Source organism: Diadema setosum, chromosome 19 (genome assembly GCF_964275005.1).
Source record: "Diadema setosum chromosome 19, eeDiaSeto1, whole genome shotgun sequence".
In the NCBI taxonomy this organism is placed as follows: Eukaryota; Metazoa; Echinodermata; class Echinoidea; order Diadematoida; family Diadematidae; genus Diadema; species Diadema setosum.
In genome coordinates this window covers 32,643,481-32,658,213 of record NC_092703.1, presented here as the reverse complement: position 1 = coordinate 32,658,213, position 14,733 = coordinate 32,643,481, and the positions used below count along the sequence as shown (strand labels likewise).

Here is a 14,733-nt window from a genome sequence, read left to right as displayed (position 1 = left end):
CAAGCGCTATACCAACAATGATGGTAGAACATCAGCATTAGAAATATTTCGGACTTTCATTGGCTATTTTACCCATAAACAATCCTGATAGAGCTCTAAAGATTCGAATATGTAGTGACATTTTCCTCGTTGGTGAAAGCTAAAAACATTTTGGCCCGAATTCACGAAGGTGGTACAATTGAAACCATGGTTTAAATCATGGACAAAGACCGTAGTTTTGTATGGGGCGCCAAGTGTTGCATGGCCTATTTCGTTACGAAATCAGTCATTTCGTCGATTTCGTCGACGAAATGTTAACATTACGTAGACGAAATGATCATTTCGTTAACGAAATAGTCATTCCGTCGACGAAATGACTGATTTCCTAACGAAATAGGCCATGCGACACTTGGCGCCCCATACAAAACTACGGTCTTTGTCCATGGTTTAAACCATGGTTTCAATAATTGTACCACCTTCGTGAATTCGGGCCTAGATACGAAAACTACTGCCCTCCTTCAATAGCATTACTCAACCAATGCATGGCTACTTTGGTCTGTAATTCAAAGTCGAGGAAGCATGTACCTTCTCATTCCTTATTCTCCCTGACAAACTTGATGAATGATGCATTGTTGTTATGGGAACTACGCTAGAGCACAAGGATTGCTGTAGATCAGTGACGTTACTATAGCAACATATCGAATAAAATTCTTCTTGAATGATTTATGGTCTACTTGGATCGTTTTACTCTACACTGTAGCCTAGCATGAGACTGTCTGCAGCTGAGCCTTAGCGTTTGAGACTGTTTTATTACTGATGATGTGTATTTTCACCCCTCTTATACAAAATACTTCATTCGTTTCAATCGGTACTTGGCTTTATTTTAAGTGATGGTATATCTTCCTTGCCTTTTTTATGTTTGTAATATAAACATAACGACAATATTGATTATGCATACATAAAGAATATGGTATAATTTAACAGAATAACATCATAGAAACAGAACAGAAGATTGTATGTTTTACTAGGCGGGAACTTGCAGTATATTAAAAGTGAGGAGACACCGGAAAACAAACACACAAAAAGATTCTGACGTATCAAAACAATCATGGTAGAGGATAATGCTGGGCGAATTTATACTTAGATTATCACACATACATAAAAAGAGCAAAAATGACAGACTGGTTCGACACTGACATAATGTCGCTCATGAAATTTAGACGCGTTATTAGATTTGATCATTAGTATGTGCCAACTTTACGTAAGTATGCCTATGTCCATCTGTGCAACGACCATTATGTTCAAAGTTTCGAACATGCCATAACAAAGGACCTTCGGTTTGACCTTTGACCTCTTTGTTTCAATGAACAGGTGCAACCAGCGGAGAACGTGGTAAGCGAGATCAAGGCTCGTCTGCGTCACTGCGCCGAGCTGATCACGGCTAGCCCCATCGTCCACATGACCCACTCCTCCAAGAAACCATTCGAGAAGCCCATCACCATCACCATTCCCTGCCCGCCCAACCCGCACAAGAGCTCGGACTCTTCCGGCTCTTCCGAGGGGGGCGGGGTCACTGGTGGCGTAGGAGGAGGAGTAGGCGGAGGTGGGAAAAGAGGAGAGAAGGAGAAGGCACAGAGCAATATGGAACCTCTTCGTCCCGAAGGAGTTGTGGTCATCAGGTGAGCAGGCGTGCTATAATAACAATTATAGACTCTAACAGAGCATGATGATCATGATGATCTGACTCATTTAGCATTCAAACTATGTTTTAATCCAGTTTGGAGTAAAGAGTACTAATAATGAGTCGTCAACACATTTGTTACACTTCCCATTATTGAATTTGATTAAGATTTAATCTTCAACTTATTTCTTTTGTTTTTCCCTTCCCATTTCCTCTTTCTCTTCCTCCAAGTCCTATTCTCCTTTTCCCCCTGAATATTTAGCACTGCTATTTGTGACATTATATACAGTGTATCACAATCTGTGCCACAATGGTACATTTTTTAAACACATACCAAACACCATATCAGTATTTCAGAATAATAATGATGATAACGATAAAAGATAAGTGTTGCATTGATGCCATGTTCATGAAATAATCACAATCATCTATCTGCACCGTCTAATTCATTTTGTCTCGTATCCCAGGGCAACGAAGAGCAGTATTTTCGGCGGCGATCCATCTCAGGACGCCCTCTATGTTCTAGGCAGGCAAGGGTCTTCTGCTCAGTGGAACGAGATGGAAGATGTGCCCACTAAGCAGGTCAAAAAAGATGTGGTGGCAGTCGACATCCAGGAACCCATGGACAAGTGAGTCAAATAGATGAGACCACGTGACTGGATGAGAAAACACACGTGCCTTACAGATCAGTTTCAAGGGCAACTTTTTCAAATGCATTAAACGAGACTATGGTAGTCGCCTTCATCTGTGCAATAGTCGTCGAATTTCGATTGGGGTCGGACCGACACGACATTGCAAAACAGCTGATCAAGTGATCATTTATGAACAATTGAATCGTAGAAAGAGTTAATACGAGCAATGAGATATACTGTACGCCTCTGGGGACTGATCGATGCCTTAAACATAAAAAAAAACAAAAACAAATGCAAGCTGAAACATTCAGAATAAGGAACTATTGATCTGTATGAGCTTGTATTGCGCATTCCATTGGGCAACGTGCAGCTTGTCGAGCAGTTATTGATATACATATCTATCTTATGTATCGTGTCTTTCTGATCTACTCGTACGACACAGGGAGGCAAAAGGGAGTTTCTCTTTTAATCTATACACTGTTCGGTTTCTGTTATGTATACGGAATTGGCCTAAAATTGAACTGTAATTTTATAATGATGATATCGATTATCTTTTTGAAAGGACAGCATAACAGCAAATAACATGAAAGGCGTTTTCCAAAATGATGCTACTCATTGAATGACGCTTGAAAGCAAGTTTCTAATGTGTCTCCATGTAACATATCATTGAAAGACTTTATCCATAAGACACACATGCAAGGAGTTTTATCAAAAAGCACTGTCACAAATATTATGAATAACCTCTTCTACCCACCAGGTTGGTCATTCTACGCGTGGCACAAGACGCCCGTTTTCCAATCAAATGCATCGCCGGTACGTTCGAGCGCGCGCTCCAGATCCGCTACGCCAAGTTGATTTTCTTCCACAAGGAGGACGAGCCCCACAAAGCCGTGGTTGCCTGCGTACCGACCAAGCAGATGGACAACGCGATGCGGAAACTCAACAACGAGGGCTACTTTGGGCCGCCTGACCCCAGCGACGAGATACCGGTGACCGAAGGCCAGGAGATCACGCTAAGGTACATTTTTTTTTTTTTTTTATTTCATGTATGTTCTGATCAACTTTATGCGCCATTTCATGAAGGACTGTATACAATATTTCACTTTACCAATATATTGCAACCTTGCAATTATTGCAATCTAAAAAAGCAGTAGTCAGGGAACGACTAATCATCTGTGCGCATTGAGTCGTTAGGATTGAAAAATTGTTAACGTCGCAATTTACAATAAACCTCTCCGTTTAAATGATCTCTGCATGTAGCATGAATGGACAAAATAAGGAAAAAATGAAAACATTGAAAATAACATCATACCGGTAAAAGTCCATTGAAACAGCTATGTAAATTTTGATATCGTTCTCACGGACATTCTCATTCTCATAGTATCCCTTCAACCAGCTGAGAAGTACTTTATGTTTGTTTTTGCAGTTAATAGCCAAGACTGGTTGAAAAGATACTGTCATGACAAGTGCGTGTACACGTACGTGTGCTTGTGTGAGTGCGTTTTTCATTGTTGTCAGATGCTCACAATAATTTTTATAGGGAAATGCGTAGGACACACATTGATAGACGTTCTTTCTTTTTCCTTGCTGACGGAATTCTGTTAACCACTTTGTTAAAGGGGCATTCCGGACGATTTTCATAATTTCACATCATGTAGCATATAAATCAACAGTTTCATGTATAGATTTGTAGAATTTATTGTGGTTCTTGAGCAGAGAAACAGTACTTTCAAAAACCTTAAACAAATTACACTGAACAAAGATGATGACATAGGAGCCTCACATATCTAAGAAATGTAGCAGTGTCATTCCATTACAATACCGCATGCTTGCAAGCTCACCTGTGTGTAATGCATGCCTTCTTCTTTTGAGCTGCTTCCTTGAGCCACATCTCATGCATTCTTATGGTGAGGCTGCCATGTCATCATCCTTGTTCATTGCAATTTGTTATAAACTTCGAAAACATTCTTATTTTTCATCCCAATCATCATAAATCCTGAAACTCTTTACCCAGTATAACTAATTCATATATGTTCAAATGTAAAAATCTGAAAATCATCCGGAGGTCTCCTTTAACGGAGCGGAGCGGGCAGATTGCATGTTTTCTGCCACAGATGGCGCCGTGTAACTACACCGTAGCAAAGTTTACTGATGCTAGGAGAACCCTTTCTAAATAATGTCATTGAGAAAGAAATACGGATGCAATGTTTTGTTCAAACTCTATTTCATTTTATAATGTAAAGATGTTTTTACTTGCAGGTTGTTGTTTTTTTTTTTCACATGAGCCAACACATAGTACCGATGTGTTGGCTCAGTGAGTAGAGCGGCTGCCCTCACAATCGGGAGGTCGTGGGTTCAAACCCCGGCCGCGTCATACCAAAAGACGTTAAAAGATGGGAGTTGCTGCTACCTTGTTTGCCGTTCAACAGTTGAAAAGGTTAGAGCAACGTCGATCTGGCGCTGCTCAGTGGCTGCCGGGCCCACGATCAATTGGGCAAAATGAATTTCCATTCTTGGACAATAAAATTTGGAGTTTATATCCAAAACAATTATTATTTACAAAACCCTTGAGCAACTTGTTCAATGACTTCCTTTCATATGCATTTGTACTATTTACTTTAGCAGCGACTTATTGCTAGGGAAGTTAAATTCTTATGCCTTTCTTTTTTTCTTTTGTGTGTTTTTATCAGGGTATGCAATGTTTGTTAATCTTAATGACAATGGACGACATTTTAAGGTGTGACGCAATATGTTTTTCGATACGTTGAGACTCGGAGGGTTAGTGTATAGTACATAATAACATGATGAGTGTGTGCTGATGTGAAACGTTTTTGATCACATGCATGTTTCCCATGTTCATTTTACAGTAATCCGTGTTTTATCATCATTACAGGTTTAGCGGCAATGTTAAAATGGTTTTAAAAGATGAGCTCAAACTCAACTACCATTCACACCGCCGAATCTACCACTACATTAAACTACGCGAGGTTAATCGATTCGGAAACCATAGCTCCCCAGAATATCGAGGATGTGCTGAGTTTTACGGGACGGTAAGTACAAAAAAAAAAAAAAAAAAAAGAAGAAGAAAGAAATGAATCATTAGTTGCTTATCATACGCATCCGTAGTCCTTAATTTCTATTCAGTATAGTTCTTCGAACTTTCATCTTCCTTTTTTTATTTGCGCTATCTGTTAAAATGTAAATCGAATGCATCAACGTGTATTTGATTAAGAGTGATCGTTAAGAGGGCTTATAACATGATAAAGAATTAAGAAGAAGAATCCAAGGATCTACCGCATTCAGGCGTAGTCCTCAATCCAAAGAACATAATCCTCTATTAACATTAGACATCTTTGGCTTTTGACATTAATCGTTGAAAAAATTAACCGCCGGTGACGTGAATTCTCAATGTCCTTCCCGTAGCATTGAAGAAAGAGCAAAAAGAGAAATTGAAGAAATTCACGATGTACCTAATGTACGCTCAAATCTGCCAGTTACTATCTAATCCAAAAGGGATGATCAGATTTTTTTTTCTTAATTTTACTGGTTTGTTTATATATTCTTTGACTTACTTACTAGTTTCCATAATTCTCATATGTATTCACTCCTCTAATCATTGATCAACATGTGTGTTAATGTGTTCATTTATCTTCATTCAATGATTATTCTTTCATTTACCTAAATGCCCTATTCAATAATTGGATAATAATCTACTTCAATTATGATATTTTTCTTACCTTTTTTCCCTCCTCCTGTCCTCCATTTCTACCACATTTTCTTGTCCTCCTCTCCCTCCTCCCAACATCTCATACCCCTTATCCCCCCTTACCTCATACCCTCTTACCCCATATCACTTACCCTTTAAACCGCTCTTCTTCCTCCTCCTGCTCCTCTTCTACCACCTCTCCTTTTCTTCCCCTCCTCCTCTTCCTCCTCCCAACATTACCCCTCTCCCCCTCGATCCTCCTCTTCCTCCTCCCAAACATTACCCCTCTCCCCCTCCTCACCCTTTCTCTATCATCACTCACTCTTCTCACCTCTCCTCCTCCCCATCTACATCCTCTTCTTCCTTTTACCCCTCTCCTCCTACTCACATTATCGCTCTCTTTGTTAATCTTCCCCTCACTCTCCCATCACTCATTCTCTCCACCCCTCCTCCTCATCCTCCTCCTACTACTCCAACCCCGCATCTCATCCCTCATCTGCAGGCACGTGTCACCCTGGAGGACATCGAGGACCCCGAGGAGACGATGCTAAGGGAGGCTGAGGCCAAGGCCAAGGAGAAGAAGACGGAGAAAGAGAACAAACCCATTTCGCTTAAGGAGGAGAAGAAGATCAAGGACACCAAGGCAGCGGACCAGAGTGCCTTCTTCAAAAAGGCACCCGATCTTCTTTCCAAACTCCACGTCTCCCTCCCGAAGGTGGATATTATTGTTATTTCTATTTATTATTGTTATTCTTATTATTATTTATTATTATTATTATTATTATTATTATTATTATTATTATTATTATTATTATTATTATTATTATTATTATTATTATTATTATTATCATCATCATCATCATCATTATCACTATAATTACTGTCATAACCACTTTATAGTAATGATGTTAATGAATATATTATGAAGTCTACGTACATCAGTTTCAATCAAAGAAAATTCATTCAACCTTCTTTTAAAATGATAACATTATCTGATAAACCCATTGTATACACTACGATATGCGGTCTAAATTGCTCGTGGTATAGTTTCTTGGGGCCGTCACAGCATAGTCTCATAATCATTGTCATATTTTGACACAATAGGTTTTTAAAAATCTGGATGAAGAGGGCTATCATGGGATATAGGTAATACATCTTGTTCCGGAATTTTGCGTAGAGCAAAGTTCGGGATTCCTTGGTTTTGAGTTCATGGGCCCGGTGCGTACAACAGTTCAGTTCACAATGATTGCAACTTTGATCCGACACAAAGTTACGAATATTATTTCTTTTGATCCTGCCGGGGTGCACCTGTTTTCAATGATATATTTATCTTAATGGTTCTCTTGGAACGGATGTGAGCCTTATGTACTTGACAATGGATAAATAATAAATAATGACACGGTCCTTACGGAGAACAGCGGCATGATTGCTTTTTTTTTTTTCTTTCTTGCAAAATTTAATGACTTTCATACTGCGGCAATCATACATACAACACGGGCCCTGGACTAGACAAAGGTCATTAGCAAGGTTAAGGTCTTCATTAGAGTATTTCAGTCAAGTGCACCTCTGTGGAATGCAAGAACAAAAACTAACACAAACCTTGGTTCGTTTCTTGTTTGTTTCCCCCGCGTCCTTCGCAGCCGGATCCTGACCAGCCTTTACCGCCTAGTCGATACCGAACCACAGCCATTGACGCAGGAGGTAAGTGTCTGTGTGTGTGTGTGTGTGGGGGGGGGGGGGAGTGTTGGAAGTGGGGACATGTAGGCAGGGAGAGTCTTTGTCATTTTATCTTTAGATTGATTCTGAAAAGATATGTGTGCTCTTTAACGTTATTATAATCATGATGATAAATCATCAATCATATATTCTTGATTGGTATACAACTGTACTTCCATAAAAATTTGTTTTGCGTATCTATTCATTTTGTTAATCTAATCAGAGTGATAGTGTAAATTTCCATTGTATTCCATGGAATCAGAATAAAGAATGAAATATTATTGGGAAAACAGTTTTTGTGCGTGTGTGTGCGCATGTGTGTATGCCTGCCTTAGTATGTACGTTGCCACAGTCATCGGCCTATATAAAATTAGGACTCTTTCCGACATGCAATTCCTGTTTAATCCTCAGATCGGAGATTATTTCATGAATCAATAAACGCATCACGCATTACAAATCTATGAACAATGTACACACGGGCGAATTCTTGTTTAATGAGACATAGATAATTGGATGGGAAATCGAGAATTTACGTTAATGACTATAAAAGTAAATAGAGTGCGGAATTAAATAACTTAAATGATTCTTCAATTAATGGATAAGTGAATGGTTGATATTGTTTAGAACACATTCCATAGATCATGATTATCTATCAATACGTACATACATACAGATTTACGCTGAGCTTTGAAAAAAAAAAATATTCTGAAATCTCAAAATATTATGCCCAACGTAGCGTTACGACATCGAAGACATTGTACCTGCAATGGGTCTTCCGATCTCATCATCCCTCCATCTTCCATTGACGTCTTCACATTTACCTTAAATAAACAGAAACACGTTCGATCTCTCTCCACTCACACCCCCCCCTCTCTCTCTCTCTCTCTCTCTCTTTATCTATCTCTCCCCTCTCTCTGCGCTCCTTTACCTTAAAGGGATGGTACAGTTCTGGTTGAGATGGAGATTCAGATGCAGATGATTAGAAATCATTTATATGAACTATTAAAGAGCATAGGATTCAAAGAGGAATTAATTAAATGTTTGTTTGATGAAAATTGGTTTTTGACATGGGTGAGATATCCAGTGAACCAAGTGGTACTTATAAAAAAGGTGGGACCCACCCTTTATTACGATCACCCACTTTGTTTGGCTTTGTTTTTTTGGATATCTCAGCTATTTCAAACCGATTTTCATCATATAAAACTTGATTCCATTAATTCCTGTTAATTCCAATTGTATGCTCTTTGATATTTCACAAGTGGTTTGTAAATATCTCGCAAAAAGTTAAAATCCCCATCCCAACTAGAGCTTATACTACCATCCTTTTAATGCTCAACTGATTTTTTTTGGTGTTTTTTTTTTTAGTGAGGAGTTTTATAGAGGAATAAAATGAAAGCCAATCCCCGCTGGTTCCCGACCAAAGTCATACATCTGACACGTCTGATGAGAAGTGCCTTATAATGTGTTCGGTGACGCAACCCGCATGAATCGCTTATCCATTAGCGTTTAACAGTTCTTGTCGTAGGGTGTTCGGCAAGGTCTTAACAGTTTTGACCTTCCTGAGATTACAAAAACCATCCAGATCGTTTGTCGCTAATAATATAAAAGTGACTTAGAGATGTTAACTGCTAAGTAGTCGTGCGTCAGCTTTAAGTTGCCCTCACAATGTTTGATCAGCTTGTAATACTAATATACGATATAGAGAAAAACAAAATTCAGCTGCTAGAAAAAAAGGCACAGTTTGTATCAAAACACGGAGATGGATTTTCCAATTTTTGAAAAAGGACATTACCGTATTTTTATCTCTGATGGCTAAACAAAAAAAAAACAAAAACAAAAACAAGCAAACAAACTTTGAAACTTTGAATTCCTTTTAGAATTGTATGCTCTCTAACATTTCACGAAGTGGTTTCTAAGTATCTCACAAAAAAGTTTAAAGCTGAATCCTCACCTCAACCAATACTACACCATTCCTTTAATAATGACATGATCATCAAACACAAACTTACACCGTACTTACCGTTTGGGTACTTCAAATCCATAGGGAGGGGTGAGGTACACAGTTTGGAATCATATCTTCGTTAGATGGTGTGTGTGTGTGTGACCAGAACCATTTTTTTTTTTAATTTAGTAAATCAATAACAGAGTGATTATGTCGTGAGGCAGAACAGAGCGATTTTTTCATGGTGTTGGCATAGCGAGGAGAGAATTCCACAAGGAAAGGATTCCTCCTATCAAAGATTGGGATGTAATCACATGGAGCTTAAACGAGAACAACTCACTCGTGTAGGCATGTCGAAATGTGTGCTTCAGGGCTGAAATGATATTCGAGCAAAGTTTAAAGGGATGATACGGTTTTGGTTGAGATGCGGGCCTTCAGGTTTCCAATGTTTTTGATGCTATAATTCTTTGGTATAATGAGAAACCTCTTATGAAATATGAAAGAACATGCAAGGTTAAGAGGAACTCATAGTTTATTTGATGAAAATTGGTTTTGAAAATTTTAATGTCTGAGATATCCAAACACAAAGCAATCCTAATAGAAGGTGGGATAACCAGATATCCAAACACAAAGCGATCCTAATAAAAGGTGGGATCCACCTTTTATTAGGATTGCTTTGTTTTAGTTTTTGAATATCTCAGCCATTTCAAAACCGATTTTCATCAAATAAACTTTAATTCCTATTGAAATTGTATCAATTCAATTCAAACTTTATTTCTTTCTTTTTTTCGAAAAGAACACAAACATTTCACTTTCTTTGGTAACAGAGAGTATGCTGCCTTAACATTTCATAAAGTCGCTTCTAAGTAGGCTTACTTCGCAATAAGTTGAAAGCTGAATCGTCACCTCAACCAATACTACACTATTCCTTTAAATACGGGAGGGGGAGGAAGAAACACACAATGTAGGTGACGATAGTCAGATTGAGAAAAGCTGACACTATTATTTTGGCTACTCATTCCTTCTTGGTATCTGAAAGCAGTCAACCGTTGATACCTTCATTTCCCAGACAGTTCTTCCGTATCTATTTTTCCATCTATATGCATTTTTGTTCTCTCTCTACGCACACACTCACACACACACACACACACACACACACACACACACACACATACCACACACAAACACAAGCATGCATTGTATTTTTAAATGTTGTGTGTAGCAGTATGAGACGGCACCTTGAGAAGTTTTGAGTTGATAATGTGCGCCTTGTGAGTTTTCTTTGTTATCAACATCACCACCATCAGATCACTGCATAATGTTCACGTGCTGAAACGTCTGCCAAGTATTTTTAGCATTCGGGGCACACTGTAGAAAGCTTCTGACATTATATTGCATGCATATTCCAACTATTAAATTCGACGTGAGATGACTGCACGAAGTTCGGCTGATTAAGAGAAGATTTTCTTAAAGATTAGCCCCATTTTTTTCTCCCTCTCTTTCCCTATTATGATAACCAGGCATCGTGTGTAATGCCAACCTAAGATGGCTATCAAACGAACTGGGTAACGAATGGGAATCACTTGGCGCCTATCTGGGACTGAGAAAGAGTCGTCTGCAGAGTATCAAGAGGAACAACCCGGACTCGCAGGACCAGCAGGTGGGCAGGGCGTGGCGCAAACGGCAACCAAATTCAATTCAATTCAATTCATTTCCATTCAAATCAGTTCAATTCAATACAATTCAATCCAATTCAGTTTAATTCAGCTGAGTTCAATTCAATTCGAATCAATTAAACTGAGTTTAATTCAGTTGAGTTCAATTCAATTCAGTTCCATTCAATTCAATTCAATCAACTGAATTCAACTCAAATCATTTATTTTCATTCTTTTTTTTTTCAACAAAACATGCCACAGAATAAATCAGAAATTATATCGTAGACATACATTTAACTGTGCAAAGGATAAATGACAATTGACAAATAGAGATATACATAGATACCACAGAATGCATAGTTATGTTTAGGGAAAAAAAAGAGAATTGAGAGGTGCACTAAACAGCATGCTTGTATACTGTGAACCACTCAATTGAGCTCAACTGAGTTCAATTCATTTTAATTCTTTGTGCTTTAATTTCATCCAAAAAAAGCTAATATGAAATATGCATTTTTAAAAAATAAATCGTATTGATAATTTGTAATAAATACAAATCATAAAGTTGAATACAAAACATAAGAACGAATGAATATGTAATGATAGAGACCATGGATACTCGGTAATGGTGACAAAAAGTAAATGTAGTGATAAAAAAGTGATGTACAGAAATGTGGAGCGTGTAAAACATGGATACTCGAAATAATATGATGTGGTTTTTGCCCCCGTTAAGCGACTAGGATTTCTTTTTGGCGTTTGTTCTGTTTTGAGATTAAAACAAGATCGTGGACGCCACATGTGATGTTTGATTCTAATTTGACAGTCAGGACGTTTTTATTTGATGCGACATTTTTTATGTAAGTCTTTATATTTTAGAGTTATCCTCTCATATATAAAATAAGGTTCTCTATCGATGCGGAAGTCACTCACGCAGCTCCATAGTAGGATAGATTCATTTTTTTTGTTTATTTGTTTGTTTGTTTGGTTTTTTTGTTTGGTTTTTTTTTTTTTTTAGAGAGAGAGGTTGATGTCGTTATCGGTGCAGTCAGTTCCAGTTTCAAAAAGGAAATCATTAGGCAATGTCAGGGGGTTTTATTATCAAAAAGATAATCATGTAATCGGAAAAAAAAAAGGTTTTATATTAAATGGTAACCCAAATTCACTTTCAATGTTTCAGATTTTTGACATGTTGGTGACGTGGCGAAGCATGCTACCCAAGGCATACGACAAGGAGCGAAAGATCTGTTCCGCGCTCACTCGCTGCGGGCGATACGATCTCGCCGAGGAGCTTCGCTACCGCGATCAGGATGTCGACAACGAGTACGCCGAAGAGCAATTTGATGACGAATGAAAAGCGAGACAACAAAAATCGATAGGGATTCGTATGGCGAGATTTTATTGTTGTTGCTGCTCTCGCGTCGTCGTCTTAAGGATCGCAACCATTGGACTTTGTCAACGTTGCCGAGATAGATTTGTGGAACACAGGCTATCGATTGTAGAGGACATAGAGTCTCGTTAATAGCATCAGTTATATGAAACTATAACAGAACTTTAAATAGATTGGAACACCATTCACACAATCAATCGTTCAGTACATAGCAGTCTGTGAGACTAATCTACATGTCTGATTGTGAAACATACGTCTGATATAGATTCTAATTTCCATCCTCCTCTGTTAGTCGCTTCCTTGACATGGGTCGAGATTACACTGTGTGCCCTGCTTAAAATATGTAAATGATCTCCAAGTTGAAATCAGCGAAAATGCATGAAGTGGGCAGGCAACATGCCATTTTTACACCAACATGACTAACGACAGAAATAACCAATTTGCAGCTTTCTCGTGGTTTCATGTACATGTGAATTTGCAGGACAATCGATTTTGGATCTCTGAATATGAAGACACAAGAAGGTCATCGTTTATCCTTTGGTGTATATATTGTATTCAGTCTTCGTTCTGAGGAGCTGTTGCGACTCCAGGCTCTGTGGATAAGACGACGGACTATCAGTCACGAGGTCCCGGATTCGAATCCCCCAGCTGCGGTAGTTTTGCCCTGAGGCAAGGCAGTTTAAACTCATTGCCTATGGTCCTCCGGAGGGGATTTATAGTCCTGTTGCTGCTTGCTTATAACCCTATATTATTGCTTCATAGCGGTCACTTAATTAAAAGAAGGAAACTTGAGAAATATTTAATATAAAGTGTGGAAGGAAAGCTGATCCTGAGGAGTCATTTACAATGCAGATGTTGTCTTTGGTAACATAGGCTTTAAGTCATCAATTATTTCAGACCAATTTTTCCATTTTTCGTTTTTCCTCTTACAGCATCCGTCCACAATTTACTTGTACATATCGGTTGTAAAATTCATTTGTGTTGGCCAAATTTTATGATCCTGTACAGCGACTGTAAACTCAAGCAATTATTGCTACATAGCACTTATCAAGATGCACAAAAACATCGTTTGTTATTTTTGTGTGTGTGTGCTTCAGCGTGTGCGTTAGCCGAAGTTGTCTTTTAAAAAGTCTGTAGTTTCACATCTAGTTCTTACCTACTACACGGGCTTTCTTGTTTCGAACTTTTTTTTTTTTTTTCGAAGGAAAAAAAAGACGACATCACATGTCGCATTTTAAAAGAGAATTCACGTTTGAACTATATACTATCTTGTCTGTTCTAAATAAAAAGTAAGATTATAGATATTTATTTTGTGTTTTGGACATAAATGTTGGCTACAAAAGCGATTTTTTTTTCGTTCAAATGTGTGGTGTATGACTGAAACGTCTTTTGTGAATATATACATGAATATGTATAAGTTTGAATAACTTGAAAAAGCCCTATGGATGAAAAATACATTTGTGAAATATGAATCTCCTGCCTCTCTTTCTCTTTCTTTCTCTATATATCTCTCTATATGTGTGTGTGTGTGTGTGTGTGTGTGTGTATATATATATATATATATATATATACGACTTTACTTGAACAAGAAATGAAAATAGAATTGAATAATGCGTACACAAATTCTTTTCTTCACAACCTTTGCAGTCATTCATATTCCCCTTGATAGTGTGTCAGATTTTATCAGACAGTCTATTTTAATAAACTAATTATGCTTATATTATAATTATATGCTCGTCGTGAACACATAAAGCATGCAATACACACATTTGAATACTCATATTACACAAGCCCATCTTTTCTCCACTTTCTCTGACAGTTCTCTTTGGATAGTTAAAATACAAGCAACTGCATTAAAGTGGATAAAACTGGAAAAGTTCAACCTTGGATTGTCTGATGTGCTCTTATTCCTCGGGTCGTGTGCCTTCTTGATTAACAGGATAATTTCCCGTGTTGTCAGTTACAAATGCGTGATTTGCTTACTTCATTTGCCTGCATGTCCATAAACTCCCTCCCCCTGTTTCAGCCATGGTCTTAT

General features: G+C 38.1%; 1 protein-coding gene across 1 annotated transcript in view; it reads left to right on the top strand.

Annotated features, from left to right (window-relative positions):
- LOC140242441 (uncharacterized) overlaps positions 1-12,805 on the top strand; it is a 28,480-nt gene extending 15,675 nt beyond the window's left edge. Inside the window, exons 6-13 of the mRNA XM_072322177.1 lie at positions 1,351-1,658; positions 2,128-2,289; positions 3,050-3,310; positions 5,186-5,342; positions 6,501-6,713; positions 7,639-7,699; positions 11,177-11,316; positions 12,486-12,805. Coding sequence (XP_072178278.1) covers positions 1,351-1,658; positions 2,128-2,289; positions 3,050-3,310; positions 5,186-5,342; positions 6,501-6,713; positions 7,639-7,699; positions 11,177-11,316; positions 12,486-12,659 — 1,476 coding nt within the window. The 3' untranslated portion in view covers positions 12,660-12,805. The remainder of the gene's footprint in view (positions 1-1,350; positions 1,659-2,127; positions 2,290-3,049; positions 3,311-5,185; positions 5,343-6,500; positions 6,714-7,638; positions 7,700-11,176; positions 11,317-12,485) is intronic.
- Positions 12,806-14,733: the final 1,928 nt, after the last annotated feature.